The 12,437-nt window shown below is 40.1% G+C and overlaps 1 protein-coding gene across 3 annotated transcripts in view; it reads left to right on the top strand.

The window, feature by feature from the left end:
- The window catches only part of LOC139376123 (A-type potassium channel modulatory protein DPP6-like), a 117,189-nt gene that overhangs the window by 45,138 nt on the left and 59,614 nt on the right, over positions 1-12,437 (top strand). The window contains exon 1 of one of the 3 annotated variants that reach the window (XM_071118330.1): positions 4,523-4,641. The exons of the other annotated variants lie outside the window; for them this stretch is intronic. Coding sequence (XP_070974431.1) covers positions 4,582-4,641 — 60 coding nt within the window. The 5' untranslated portion in view covers positions 4,523-4,581. Of the gene's footprint in view, positions 1-4,522; positions 4,642-12,437 lie in introns of those variants that run through there. 3 annotated transcript variants of the gene reach the window in all.

Raw genomic sequence — 12,437 nt, 5'->3', positions numbered from 1 at the left:
GGCTGTCTGTGCCGCCAGGGTTAACAATCCCATGGTTCTGCTTTACCGTATGCTTTATGAAAACGCAGATATTGACTAGACTCGTTCCGGAGTAGCTCAAGGTGACTTTTCACTGCACTTAGTTTCCATGACAACATTGTCCATAAATAAACGGTTGTTATGTGGTTATTAAAATACGTTTTGAATAAACACACACTCCCTGATGAAATGTTATTTAGTTGTGATTCCAATAGCCTAATTTTATGAGGCACATTGATGTTTTCTCTTTGCAAAAATACTGATTTGATTCAGGCAGTGCAGTTTGGAAAAGGGAATATGTTAATACGGGGCAGTAGGTAGCCAAGTGGTTAGAGCGTTAGGTCAGTAACTGAACGGTTGCTGGATCGAATCCCTGAGCTGACAAGGTAAAAATATGTCGTTCTGCCCCTGAACAAGGCAGTTAACCCACTGTTCCCCGGGAGGCCATTGTAAATAAGAATTTGTTCTTAACGGACTTGCCTCATTAAATAAAGGTAAAATAATCTGCTTTATTGAGCCTATATAGCCTCAAACACAATACAACAATATTTTGAAAATATGACATCTCCTTGAATCAATATTAGGAGTGATGTAACGGTTTTCTGTATGAGAAGGAGAGTCGGACCAAAATGCAGCGTGTAGATTGCGATCCATGTTTTAATAAACAAACGTAAAACACGAATCAATACAAAAACTACAAAATAAAGAACGTAACGAAAACCTAAACAGCCCTATCTGGTGAAAACACATAGACAGGAACAATCACCCACAAACACACAGTGAAACCCAGGCTACCTAAATATGGTTCCCAATCAGAGACAATGACGAACACCTGCCTCTGATTGAGAACCATATCAGGCCGAACATAGAACTGGACAAACTAGACATGTAACATAGAATGCCCACTCAGATCACACCCTGACCAACCAAAACATAGAAATATACAAAGTAAACTATGGTCAGGGTGTGACAAGTGAACTATGTTTATAGAACTAGGAAATATGTTTATACATGGAGTTGTCACCTACCCACACATATAGCCTACACAGGTTCCTCACTAATAGTGGTTTGTTTGTATTTCAAGCTCCCATCACTGAGTCAGGCTTATGTTCCCTACTCTACTCTCTAGAGGGGCGAGTTTACCATTTCCCCACATTTGACTGGTGCAAGAGGGCAGTCGCTCTGCTGAGATTGGCTCTGAATCTACATTAACAGGGAGTATGCTTTCCATGACCGTGAGAAGCAGGCATGCAGGCTGTACTACCGGGATCTCCCTTTAGAGATATCTAAAGTGAGTGAGATGCAGGCAGCCCAGTACAAACAGAGTGTCTGATGGGAAGGAACGGAAACTATTTATACTGCATATAGGAGTACTACTATACAGCAGTGTTTCTCAAGGGGCTGCGTGGCCACACGCAGCCTCTTGCACTGTTGGTTAAGGGCTTGCACTGTTGGTTAAGGGCTTGCACTGTTGGTTAAGGGCTTGCACTGTTGGTCAAGGGCTTGCACTGTTGGTCAAGGGCTTGCACTGTTGGTTAAGGGCTTGCACTGTTGGTTAAGGGCTTGCACTGTTGGTTAAGGGTTTGCACTGTTGGTTAAGGGCTTGCACTGTTGGTTAAGGGCTTGCACTGTTGGTTAAGGGCTTGCACTGTTGGTTAAGGGCTTGCACTGTTGGTCAAGGGCTTGCACTGTTGGTCAAGGGCTTGCACTGTTGGTCAAGGGCTTGCACTGTTGGTTAAGGGCTTGCACTGTTGGTTAAGGGCTTGCACTGTTGGTTAAGGGCTTGCACTGTTGGTTAAGGGCTTGCACTGTTGGTCAAGGGCTTGCACTGTTGGTTAAGGGCTTGCACTGTTGGTTAAGGGCTTGCACTGTTGGTTAAGGGCTTGCACTGTTGGTTAAGGGCTTGTAAGTAAGCATTTCATGGTAAAGTCTACATGTATTCGGCACATGGGACAAATAAAGTTTGATTTGATTTGAAGAATCCTCTGTAGAATGGTGATATTAATTATGTGTATTTATTGTGAGTGCTTCATAAATGTGGTCATGTATGGCTCAGTTGGACCGTATATTCTTTATGTTAGGTTTTACTCTGTGTTCGCTCCCGTGTGCTGGTAAGAGCACAGACAAGACAGAGGATTGTGGTCGAGGTGGTTTAATGACTCTGAAGATTCACAGTACAGGCACAGAACAGCACAGCACATTGTATGTAGTACATTGGCTAGGGCACTTTAAGGCTTTGATTGACAGTTTGCATCAACAGGGTTAGAATTCATGTGCCACCCATACGTAAATCTGATAAATGGAATATATATAAATAAATGATACTCGTTAAATTAGATTTCCATGTATGCTTCATAAAACCATATTTCTCTTTAGGAGACGGGAGGAGGTGCCTACTCTGCTTAGTAATTAGTACAAACATCATTACAATGATTCAGCTTGTTCTCTGAGGTCTTGAAGAGTAAACACATGTTTATAGATTGGTTTGAGAGGTGTAATCCACTCAAGACCCATTGCCGTTGTCTGCATAGCTCAAAAATAATGAGGAGAAGTAATAACGTTCCCAAAACTAAGCCCCATTTGTTAGACTGGTCACCGTTGACTACTCTCTGACCTCTGAATGGGGGCATCAAAAGAGGGACCACCAGATCACTGAATCATTATCAGAAATACCTTTTGTCAATGGTCAGCATCACAAACATTAATCTTGGCTAATCAGAATGCAGCAGTAACCCCACTGGAGGCCATATTAATTCGACTAAATTACCTGTATAAATGTTTGTTGTTATCACTTTGTAGTTGAGGTTTCAGCTCTCCTTCAGTATCTCTCTCAAGAGTTGAGGACATGTGTTCCCTCAACCTGCAAATAAATTTGATTCTTATCAATGAAATCAGTACACAATATTATTTACCAGACCACCGGACAACATGATTAGTAGTTTATAAAGTTAGGAAAAGTCCAATCTTTTAAAGTTCTTGAAATTCTCACTAAATTCTGTAGCACCAGTGGCTCATAATCTGTGGATCTAAATGGATGCATGAAAAACTGGAACCACTTTAAATGGATAAAGAACAACCTGCAAAGCATAATAATAAAAGACTAATAACCAAGGTCATTCTTAAACCTTGAACCAACTTCACCAACAATGCAGACCCGTGATTCAGTGCTGGCGATAGGGCTGGGGTGCTGGCTGCTCAAAGTGAGCTGAATAGGTAGTGACACACTAGGTCTCAGAGCGGAAGGCTCCTCAGTCCTCACAGCTCATTGGGGAGGAGGTGAGGGCTGGGCTGGCAGACTTCTAAAATTAGGCTCTGTGGTTGAATGACAGAACTGTGTGCTTCCATGAGTACTATGGGGAAAACAACACGAAGCAACAGACACTGGCCCTGCACACAATGGCAGCACAGGGACCACAAGACAGTATAGCGGGCAAAACGTGGTTCAACATTCATTAGCCTAAGACTTGTGAAGAGTTAGGAGGGAGGAGAGGAGGAGTGGATAAGGAACAGAGCCAACATTAATTAACAATGTCAATGTGATAAAAAATTAACGATTGTCTCATTAGTTGGGCTTAATTGTTTTACAGAAAATAAATTAAAGATTGTAAGAGAGAGACAAAATTAGAAAGATTTTACGGAAGTGCAACGATGGTGTTTATGAATCCTGTATTTTTTGTGTCTGTAATTCTCGCTTTTCTTTCCAACCCTATTTGCATAGTTGCATCATTCAGAGAACACCTCAGTTGCACAGTGTAGATGACTCTTAAGTTCAATTAAAAATATTGAATTATTCATATAAAGTAAGACAAAAGATCAGCAAAACAAGACCTAAGAAATCTTTATTTTTCTCTTCTAACCATTTCACTTTTACCCTCATCATCAATCTACCATATAATTACTGCAGGGGGATATTGGAAATACTATTTTTTATTTACCCTCTAAGTTTCATCAGTCACATTCAGTAGCAGCATCCCTGGTCCAGAAGTGATCAGAGAACAGGTGTGATGCTGATGATGATGATAATGATACACAAGAGGAAGGAGGCAAAGCTGAATGTCAATCTCTCATCACCAAATGTCAATCTCTCATCACTGAAGCTATTCTATTGTATGCAGTCAGGTGCAGTGATGATTGGTTTACTGAATTCTACTCATTTTCTCCTTTATTGCTGTAAAGACAAGAAAGGGTGTCATCTGTGAGGACTGGTGTGTATTTGAGCTCTCTCTCTCTCTCTCTCTCTCTCTCTCTCTCTCTCTCTCTCTCTCTCTCTCTCTCTCTCTCTCTCTCTCTCTCTCTCTCTCTATGTCTCTCTCTCTCTCTCTATGTCTCTCTCTCTATGTCTCTCTCTGTCTCTCTCTCTCTATGTCTCTCTCTCTCTATGTCTCTCTCTCTCTCTCTCTCTCTCTCTCTCTCTCTCTCTCTCTCTCTCTCTCTCTCTCTCTCTCTCTCTCTCTCTCTCTCTCTCTCTCTCCATTGAAATTGAAAGCGCGGTACGATTCGCAGCACTCCGCACCTGTCTGTTTGGGCTTGACAGCTGTGATCTCACTGCTGTAGTTAGTTATCATGACTTCTCCCAAGGAGCCAAATGCGCCGGTGAAAGTGACTCAAAAGCAAGACGAGCAGGTATGGCTTTTATTCTAGCGTATGGGTTATTCATAAGTCATAGACTAATATGCTAATATACTATTTCAAATATGTTTTAAGAAAAGAAACTGCACCGTTTATTCAAGACACGGTCAGGATAGGCTACAGATGTTTGCTCTGGCAGTGAGGGCTTGGGTCCGATCCTTTTCACTGCTCACTGACAGTTTATAGCCTAATAGATTTCTCATGCAGACATCAGAATATTTTAAAGCTTTACTCTGTTTTTTCTCACAGTAGGCTGCCGCTGCATATTGAGTTTTATAAAGTCCTATGGGAATCGTTTTTTGAAGCTTTCATAATTTATGTTTAAAAAAATGACAATAAAGAAACACAATCCTACCCAACCTGACGTGAATATATTGCTGCTCACTGATGTCTATGTTCACGTATTTGCATGGATGGAACATTGTAGACCATACATTCCTAACTTTAGGGGTTTTGTAAATCATAGTCAAGCTAAACATCTGTTTTAATATTCAGTCGTATTTTAATGTAGAAAAATATGAGGAACTGGAAATAGATGAGTAGCCAATACAGAGAAATATATGAGTAGTCAGTACAGAGAAATGTATGAGTAGTCAGTACAGAGAAATGTATGAGTAGTCCGTACAGAGAAATGTATGAGTAGTCAATACAGAGAAATGTATGAGTAGTCAGTACAGAGAAATGTATGAGTAGTCAATACAGAGAAATGTATGAGTAGTCAATACAGAGAAATGTATGAGTAGTCAATACAGAGAAATATATGAGTAGTCAATACAGAGAAATGTATGAGTAGTCAATACAGAGAAATGTATGAGTAGTCAATACAGAGACATGTATGAGTAGTCAGTACAGAGAAATGTATGAGTAGTCAATACAGAGAAATGTATGAGTAGTCAATACAGAGAAATGTATGAGTGAGAATTCTGTATATTATATACTTGGACTTGTCAAGGCTAATAAAGAACCATCATCGATGTGTTGCTTTTAGACAACATGATACCAGAGTAACAGTGCTTCAGGACCAATGGCAATCATTCTGTGTGTTTGTGCATGTGTGTGCGCTCGCCACGTGTGTATGTGTGTATGTGTGTGACCTTAACAACTGCAGTGATTCTGATTTTAGCCCAGACCTCTGTATAGTTTTGAATTGATATTTCTGTAGTGTCTGCACTGATCATTTGTACCTGGGTGGGATTAACATGAAATTGTGTTTGTGTACTGAGTAGGTTCAACAGAACATCACATGAACATAATCACATTTCAATATGACTGTTTGATTGATGAAGGGATGAAATGATGACGTGTCTGTCTGTCTGCAGATTCAGCTACAGTTCTTCCATTTCCAATATCCCCTATAGATAGTGTTGTATTCACTTCTCAATATTCTGGTGAGTGTCTGTATCTCAGATGTTGTTGGAAGATAAATATCTGAATTGTTTAACACGATTCACTTGGTTTTCCTGTAGCTGCCGGTATGCAAAATTGGAAGTCAAAGGAACATCTTGCTAATAGTCTTTCGATTTTTGCTGGATCATTCAAAGGTGACTCAGTGTCTCTGGATGTATCTATCTCTTCAGAGGTTGTACCCAACACTTGCTGAACATTCCAGTAATCAAGACCCAGGAGAAAGGTCAAACTTCTCCTGTTCTAATGAATTCTCCAGGCTGGCATGGTATTGGCTGTTTGCATTCTCAATTGGAATACTCAATTGTTGGACTTCTGAATATCATAGAATAATGTAATCACTAATGTTTCTCCATTCGTCTGTGTAACTGAGGACTTTGGTGGACAGCTCCCGTGTGCTGGTAAGAGCACAGACAAGACAGAGGATTGCTGTCGAGGTGGTTTAATGACTCTGAAGATTCACCGTACAGGCACGGAACAGCACAGCACATTGTATGTAGTACATGGGCCAGGGCACATTAAGGCTTTGATTGACAGCTTGTGATAACTAAGAGTGTGTGCGTGGTCTGCAAGTAAAGAGACAAAGAAAGATACAATAGTGAATGACAGATATATACATAATACAATATCTAATTCACTATACCAGAAGCAATATTCATGTAATAATAACATGGCTACAATGGCTTAATTAATGCTATACTTAAGCAATAAGGCACACGAGGCAGTGCTGTATCATGAATACAGTCACAAGTAAATGCCGTTGTTCCGTCAACCCATTTACCGGGGACTGTATTCATGATACAGCACTGCCTCGCGTGCCTTATTTGCTTCTATAAAACTGTTACCAACATATTAATATAACAATGAAAATATGTGATTCATTCCAATTTCATTTTGATACGTCAATTCATACAATTTCATTCTTCCAACTCAGTCACGTCAAACATTGACCCTGGAATGACAGTACACTAGCGGCATTTTCGCGCGTTTTAGCTTTTTTTCTATTGGCATTGATTTGGATATGTCCATGATAGTGATGTTGATGCGTTGTTTTGACTGGCTCAGAAAAAGTTGTCTCGTCTGGGCACCATTCACTCTATGCATGGTACAAAATTCAAAATTGAAATATCAGGACAGGCAGACAGTACCGAACTAAATGCTAGGCTAGAAGCAAGGGGAAATAATGTGCAAGTTTAGATAAATACAAGAGATGATTTGGACTGCAACATAAACATGATATTCCTATGGAGAATTGTTGAAGGATGATCATTTTCAGATGGAACTGTTAGTAGGCATCGGTGTGTCCGTTTTATGCCAACACAGTACAGATGGAACCTAGTACAATCAGCATCCAGAATCCAAACAACCAGTTTTATAAAAGACAATACAGCGCCATACAACGTGACTACACTAATTAGAGAGCACCTGTCACGCCCTGACCTTAGAGATCCTTTTAATTCTCTATTTTGGTTAGGTCAGGGTGTGACTAGGGTGGGCAATCTAGTTTTCCTATTTCTTTGTTTGGCCTGGTATCGTTGTCTCTGATTGGGGATCATACTTAGGCAGCCTTTTTCCTACCTTAGTTTGTGGGATCTTGATTTTGTATAGTTGCTGTGTAGCCTGCAGAACTTTACGTTTGTTTTGTATTTTGTTGTTTTTCGGTGTTCATTTGAATAAAAGTAAGATGTTCGTCCACCACGCTGCACCTTGGTCTCCTCATTCCGACGACGAACGTAACAGCACCGCAATCTTCAGTACAGGGCTTCAACTGTACAATGCACTTGAATATTTCTAAACAGCAAAATCCAATGTAATAACCGCATAAACAATATAGCGTACATCTATATAATTACAGGTCATATAAACAAAGTACTAGGGGACATAATCTGATGTAAATACAAGGCTAAATGTCCAAAATTGTATGACACTGAAAACGGGAGCTAACTCGCAGTATAAACTACAAATTAGTATAAACAGGAAAGATGACATTATCATCACAGAGTGCATCTTCAGACATAAACATGTAAAATATATGAAAAGATGTACTTACATATCAACAAGGACAGACACTGGCCTTCTTCATAGCCTTTTGTACAGTCTGTATCTTTGCTCAGCTATATAAATAACATTGCTGTTTTTTTTTGGTATCTCTCAAAACTTCTAAAAACTCTTTGTTGGTTATGGACAGTACTGTAAGTTTGAATAATTTAAAAGTAAACTCAATAAGAGCAGATTCTTGGAGGCAGTGGCTGAGGTAAGGGTGTTAGACGAGAGACACATCTCAATGCTTCATGGTCCACTGGCTAGCCTGCACTCTTATCAGCTATCGGTGCTTCACAGCTAACCGGCAATATTCCCATGAATACTAAATAGTACCTAGCTAGATAACACTGGTGCTAGGCGCATTTGGTTTCTGAAATCATATCAGAGAATGAGCAATTCTGGAGACCAAGAAGATGTAAGGTCAACTTGTCTAAGCCCTTTCTTTTGGCCACACACACATTTGCTTTTCTCATCTTATACACTAGAGGCATGGAACGTATTGCATAGAACGTATGTATACCTTACTCTCCTCTGAAACTGTGCTACTTCGTCTTGGCAGGGTGGTTACATTACCCTGGAATTCAAACAACACCCTCTCTTGTTTTTGGATGGAAACATTGGTAATTGTTGTGTTGTGCCGCAGAATTCATTCTTATTAATGGACATCGTCCTGGTCTATGCCAGACTTTTAGCCTTGTTTCTATGGTGACGCTGGTTAACTTCTCCCTCTAGCCAAAAGGGAAAAGCTGCCTGTCTCGGTGCCTTCAGTTGCTCTGCTCGTTTGCTTGTCTGTTGGTCTGTACAGGTGGCTGGTCAAGGACAACCTTCTCAATAGATAATAAACACTATGTTGTCCTGTAAGAATAGATTTCATTCCTCAGTAGTTGGGAATGGATGCAATGCATTCACTCACATGGACAATATATGATTATAGTAGGGTGTCCTTTTAGTGCTTGATTATGTTACCCTTAAAGGCCCAGTGCAGTCAAAAATTAGATTTTTCCATTGTTTTATATGTAGTTTCACACTATAAGATTGGGATAATACTGTGAAATTGTTACAATGATGATAATGCCCTTTTAGTGTAAGAGCTGTTTGAAAAGAGCCTGAGTGAGTTCATAGACCAATAAGGAAAGTTCCAAACCTTTCTACCAATAACAGCTCATTTCCCCTCCCCACTCAGACCACTCCCAGATAGTCCTAGCACAAATCTTTCTTGAGAAATTGATCTTAGCTAAGAAGCAATTTTTTGTTTCATTTTGACCATTTTAATTTAAAATAATCACAGTAGGGTACTTCATTGTTACCCAGAAATGATTTGATAGTGATATAAAAACGGCCGTAGAACCACTCAGCTTCACTGTTCACTAATTGGACCCTCAAGGTTCTGTCTCATACACTCTTAAGCTTTTGAGTATCAACTTCATGCCATCTATCAGTCAGTTTGTTTTGATGTTGGGAAGAATGTAGTCTTGTCTGATACAGGATTCACAGGGGCCTTCGTTTGACAAAGAATAGTGAATGTAGTTACTGAGGCAACGTTAACCCTGAAGACAATGTAACGCTGCCTACCCTTAAGATTTTCAGTCAACTCTTTGAAGACTAGTCTCTCTTTTCTCAAAGATGATTATTCACCTTTCGAATTTCACTCATATTGAAATGTGCATAAAATATTTTCCCCATGTTTGGTCCCACACATATGTAGGTCTGCTCCAAAAGGACCAAACAACACACTGATGCATAGCCAAGATCCTAACGCAATTCCCAATGTCATAGTCATCTCTTTGTTCTTTACAGTTCCCTATGTGTAAATCATTACGTGTGATATGAAATGACTCTTTGGTTTAGATGATAAAAATACCTTTTAATCCAAGTCGAGACGCCAATCTGACGCCTCACTTTGAAGCTGTAAGATTTCTCTTCCTAAATCTGCACTTTCGTAAGACTATAATAAGTGTCTCCCAACCTTGTTCATTGTTACCTCCTCTCAATTAGTTCAAGGTGATGCCTTATAATGTCTTCACCCCCCCCCCACGCTCATTGAGAAGTGTGTTGCTTCCTACGTTTGCACAGATGAATTACCCAGAGGACTTATTTATTGATCTTTGAATATGAAGCATGCTGTATTGATGCACTCTGGCCCCCATGGCGGTCTCAGTTACATCCGTAAAGCATATCTCATACTCATAAACCAGGCATATCTGGTTATGATACATTCCACAGAGAGCATACTAGATTCCTCTCCATCTATGTTTGTTGTGCCCCAAACTGAGCAATTAGCTTTAGAAAGGTCATCCAGGAAATCAATCAACTTTCAATTATGCCCAAACAGACCAAATGCGTATTACACAGTCACCTCTGAGCAAACATATTTTTTTTCGTCAGGTGCTTTCTCTGGGATCAAGTTTCAATTGGAAATTCATTCAAACAGTTGAAAATGCATAAACCAACTACCTTTCGTCTTGTCGCCTTGACAGGTTCTGCTGCTTGCATTCCTCTGAAAATAATGCCTTTTCAAAATGACTCAGGATTAAAGCTATGTTTCTGTGTGTTTGGGAAGTGCTTTTCTGTTGTTGAGAAGTCCAAAATGAGAGGTATCTAGATGTTTGTGTTTGCAGTCAGTGCATGGTACTTGATGGTACATCTGTGGAGATATAGACATACAGTTTGCTGCAGTGAGGGTGTGGGTTCACTTTTCTGTCAGTAACACAAGCTAAAAGACCTCCTGCAGTCAATCTTATAGATGATACACACACTGTCCCTGTTTTCTCAAGGTCAAATATAACTTTACTGTCTGTAACTGAAGAGGAAGTGCACACACACACACACACACACACACACACACACACACACACACACACACACACACACACACACACACACACACACACACACACACACACACAGGAAGCAAAGGACATATTCATATTATTTTTCACTGGGGACAGGGGGACCTAACCCCCCCACATTCTGAAATTGCATTTCTGTCCCCCGCAGTTTTATCATTGCACTGTGATACCTAAAGCGGCATGAGTGTGCTTTAGGACCATGCGGACGCCTCAGAGCGGTCGGGTAGGCTGTTTGGTGGTTTCAGTCGGCTGGATTTAGGACCATGCGGATGGACACCACAGGGCGTGCGAACAGAGACAACTGTCTGTGTGTGTTGTACTTTTTCTCCAAGTTGTAAAAGCAAGCAGATAAAAAACGAGCTATTGTATATTTGACTGATGTAGCTGGCAAGGTAACTGCTGTTTGACTTAACTGAAAACATATATTTATTCCCAGTGCTGAGCTAGTAGTGTAACTGACATAAACAGCTCTACAGACTTCACTGTCATGGTGCACAGTAGAGGTCGACTGATTAATCGGCATGGCCGATTAATTAGGGCCAATTTCAAGTTTTCATAACAATCGGTAATCAGCCTTTTTGGACGCTGATTATGGCCGATGACATTGCAATCCACGAGGAGACTGCGTGGCAGGCTGACCACCTGTTACGTGAATGCAGCATCAAAAGGACCTTTTGGCTACAAGGAGCCAAGGTAAGTTGCTAGCTAGCATTAAACTTATCTTATAAAAAACAATCAATCATAACAATCACAAGTTAACTACACATTGTTGATGATGTTACTCGGTTAACTAGCTTGTTCTGCGTTGCATACAATCAATGCAGTGCCTGTTCATTTATCATCGAATCACAGCCTACTTCAACTTCGCCAAATGGGTGATGATTTAACAAAAGCGCATTCACGAAAAAAGCCCAATCGTTGCAATAATGTACCTAACCTTAAACATCAATGCCTTTCTTAAAATCAATACACAAGTATATATTTTTAACCTGCATATGTAGTTTAAATAAATGTATGTTAGCAGGCAATATTAACTTGGGGAATTGTGTCACTTCTCTTGCGTTCAGTGGAAGCAGATTCAGGGTATATGCAGCAGTTTGGGCCGCTTGGCTCGTTGCGAACTGTTGAAAGGCCATTTATTCCTAACAAAGACCGTAATTAATTTGCCAGAATTTTACATAATTATGACATAACATTGAAGGTTGTACAATGTAACAGTAATATTTAGACTTACGGATGCCACCCGTTAGATAAAATACAGAACGGTTCTGTATTTCACTGAAAGAATAAACGTTTTATTTTCAAAATTGTAGTTTCCGGATTTGACCATATTAATGACCAAAGGCTCGTATTTCTGTGTGTTTATTATATTATAATTAAGAATATGATTTGATATTTGATAGAGCAGTCTGACTGAGCTGTGGTAGGCAGCAGCAGTCTCGTTAGCATTCATTCAAACATCAGCTCTTAGCAATGCCTGAAGCACAGCGCTGT

Source organism: Oncorhynchus clarkii, chromosome 20 (genome assembly GCF_045791955.1).
Source record: "Oncorhynchus clarkii lewisi isolate Uvic-CL-2024 chromosome 20, UVic_Ocla_1.0, whole genome shotgun sequence".
Lineage (NCBI taxonomy): Eukaryota > Metazoa > Chordata > Actinopteri > Salmoniformes > Salmonidae > Oncorhynchus > Oncorhynchus clarkii.
This window is presented reverse-complemented; position numbering and strand designations above follow the sequence as displayed.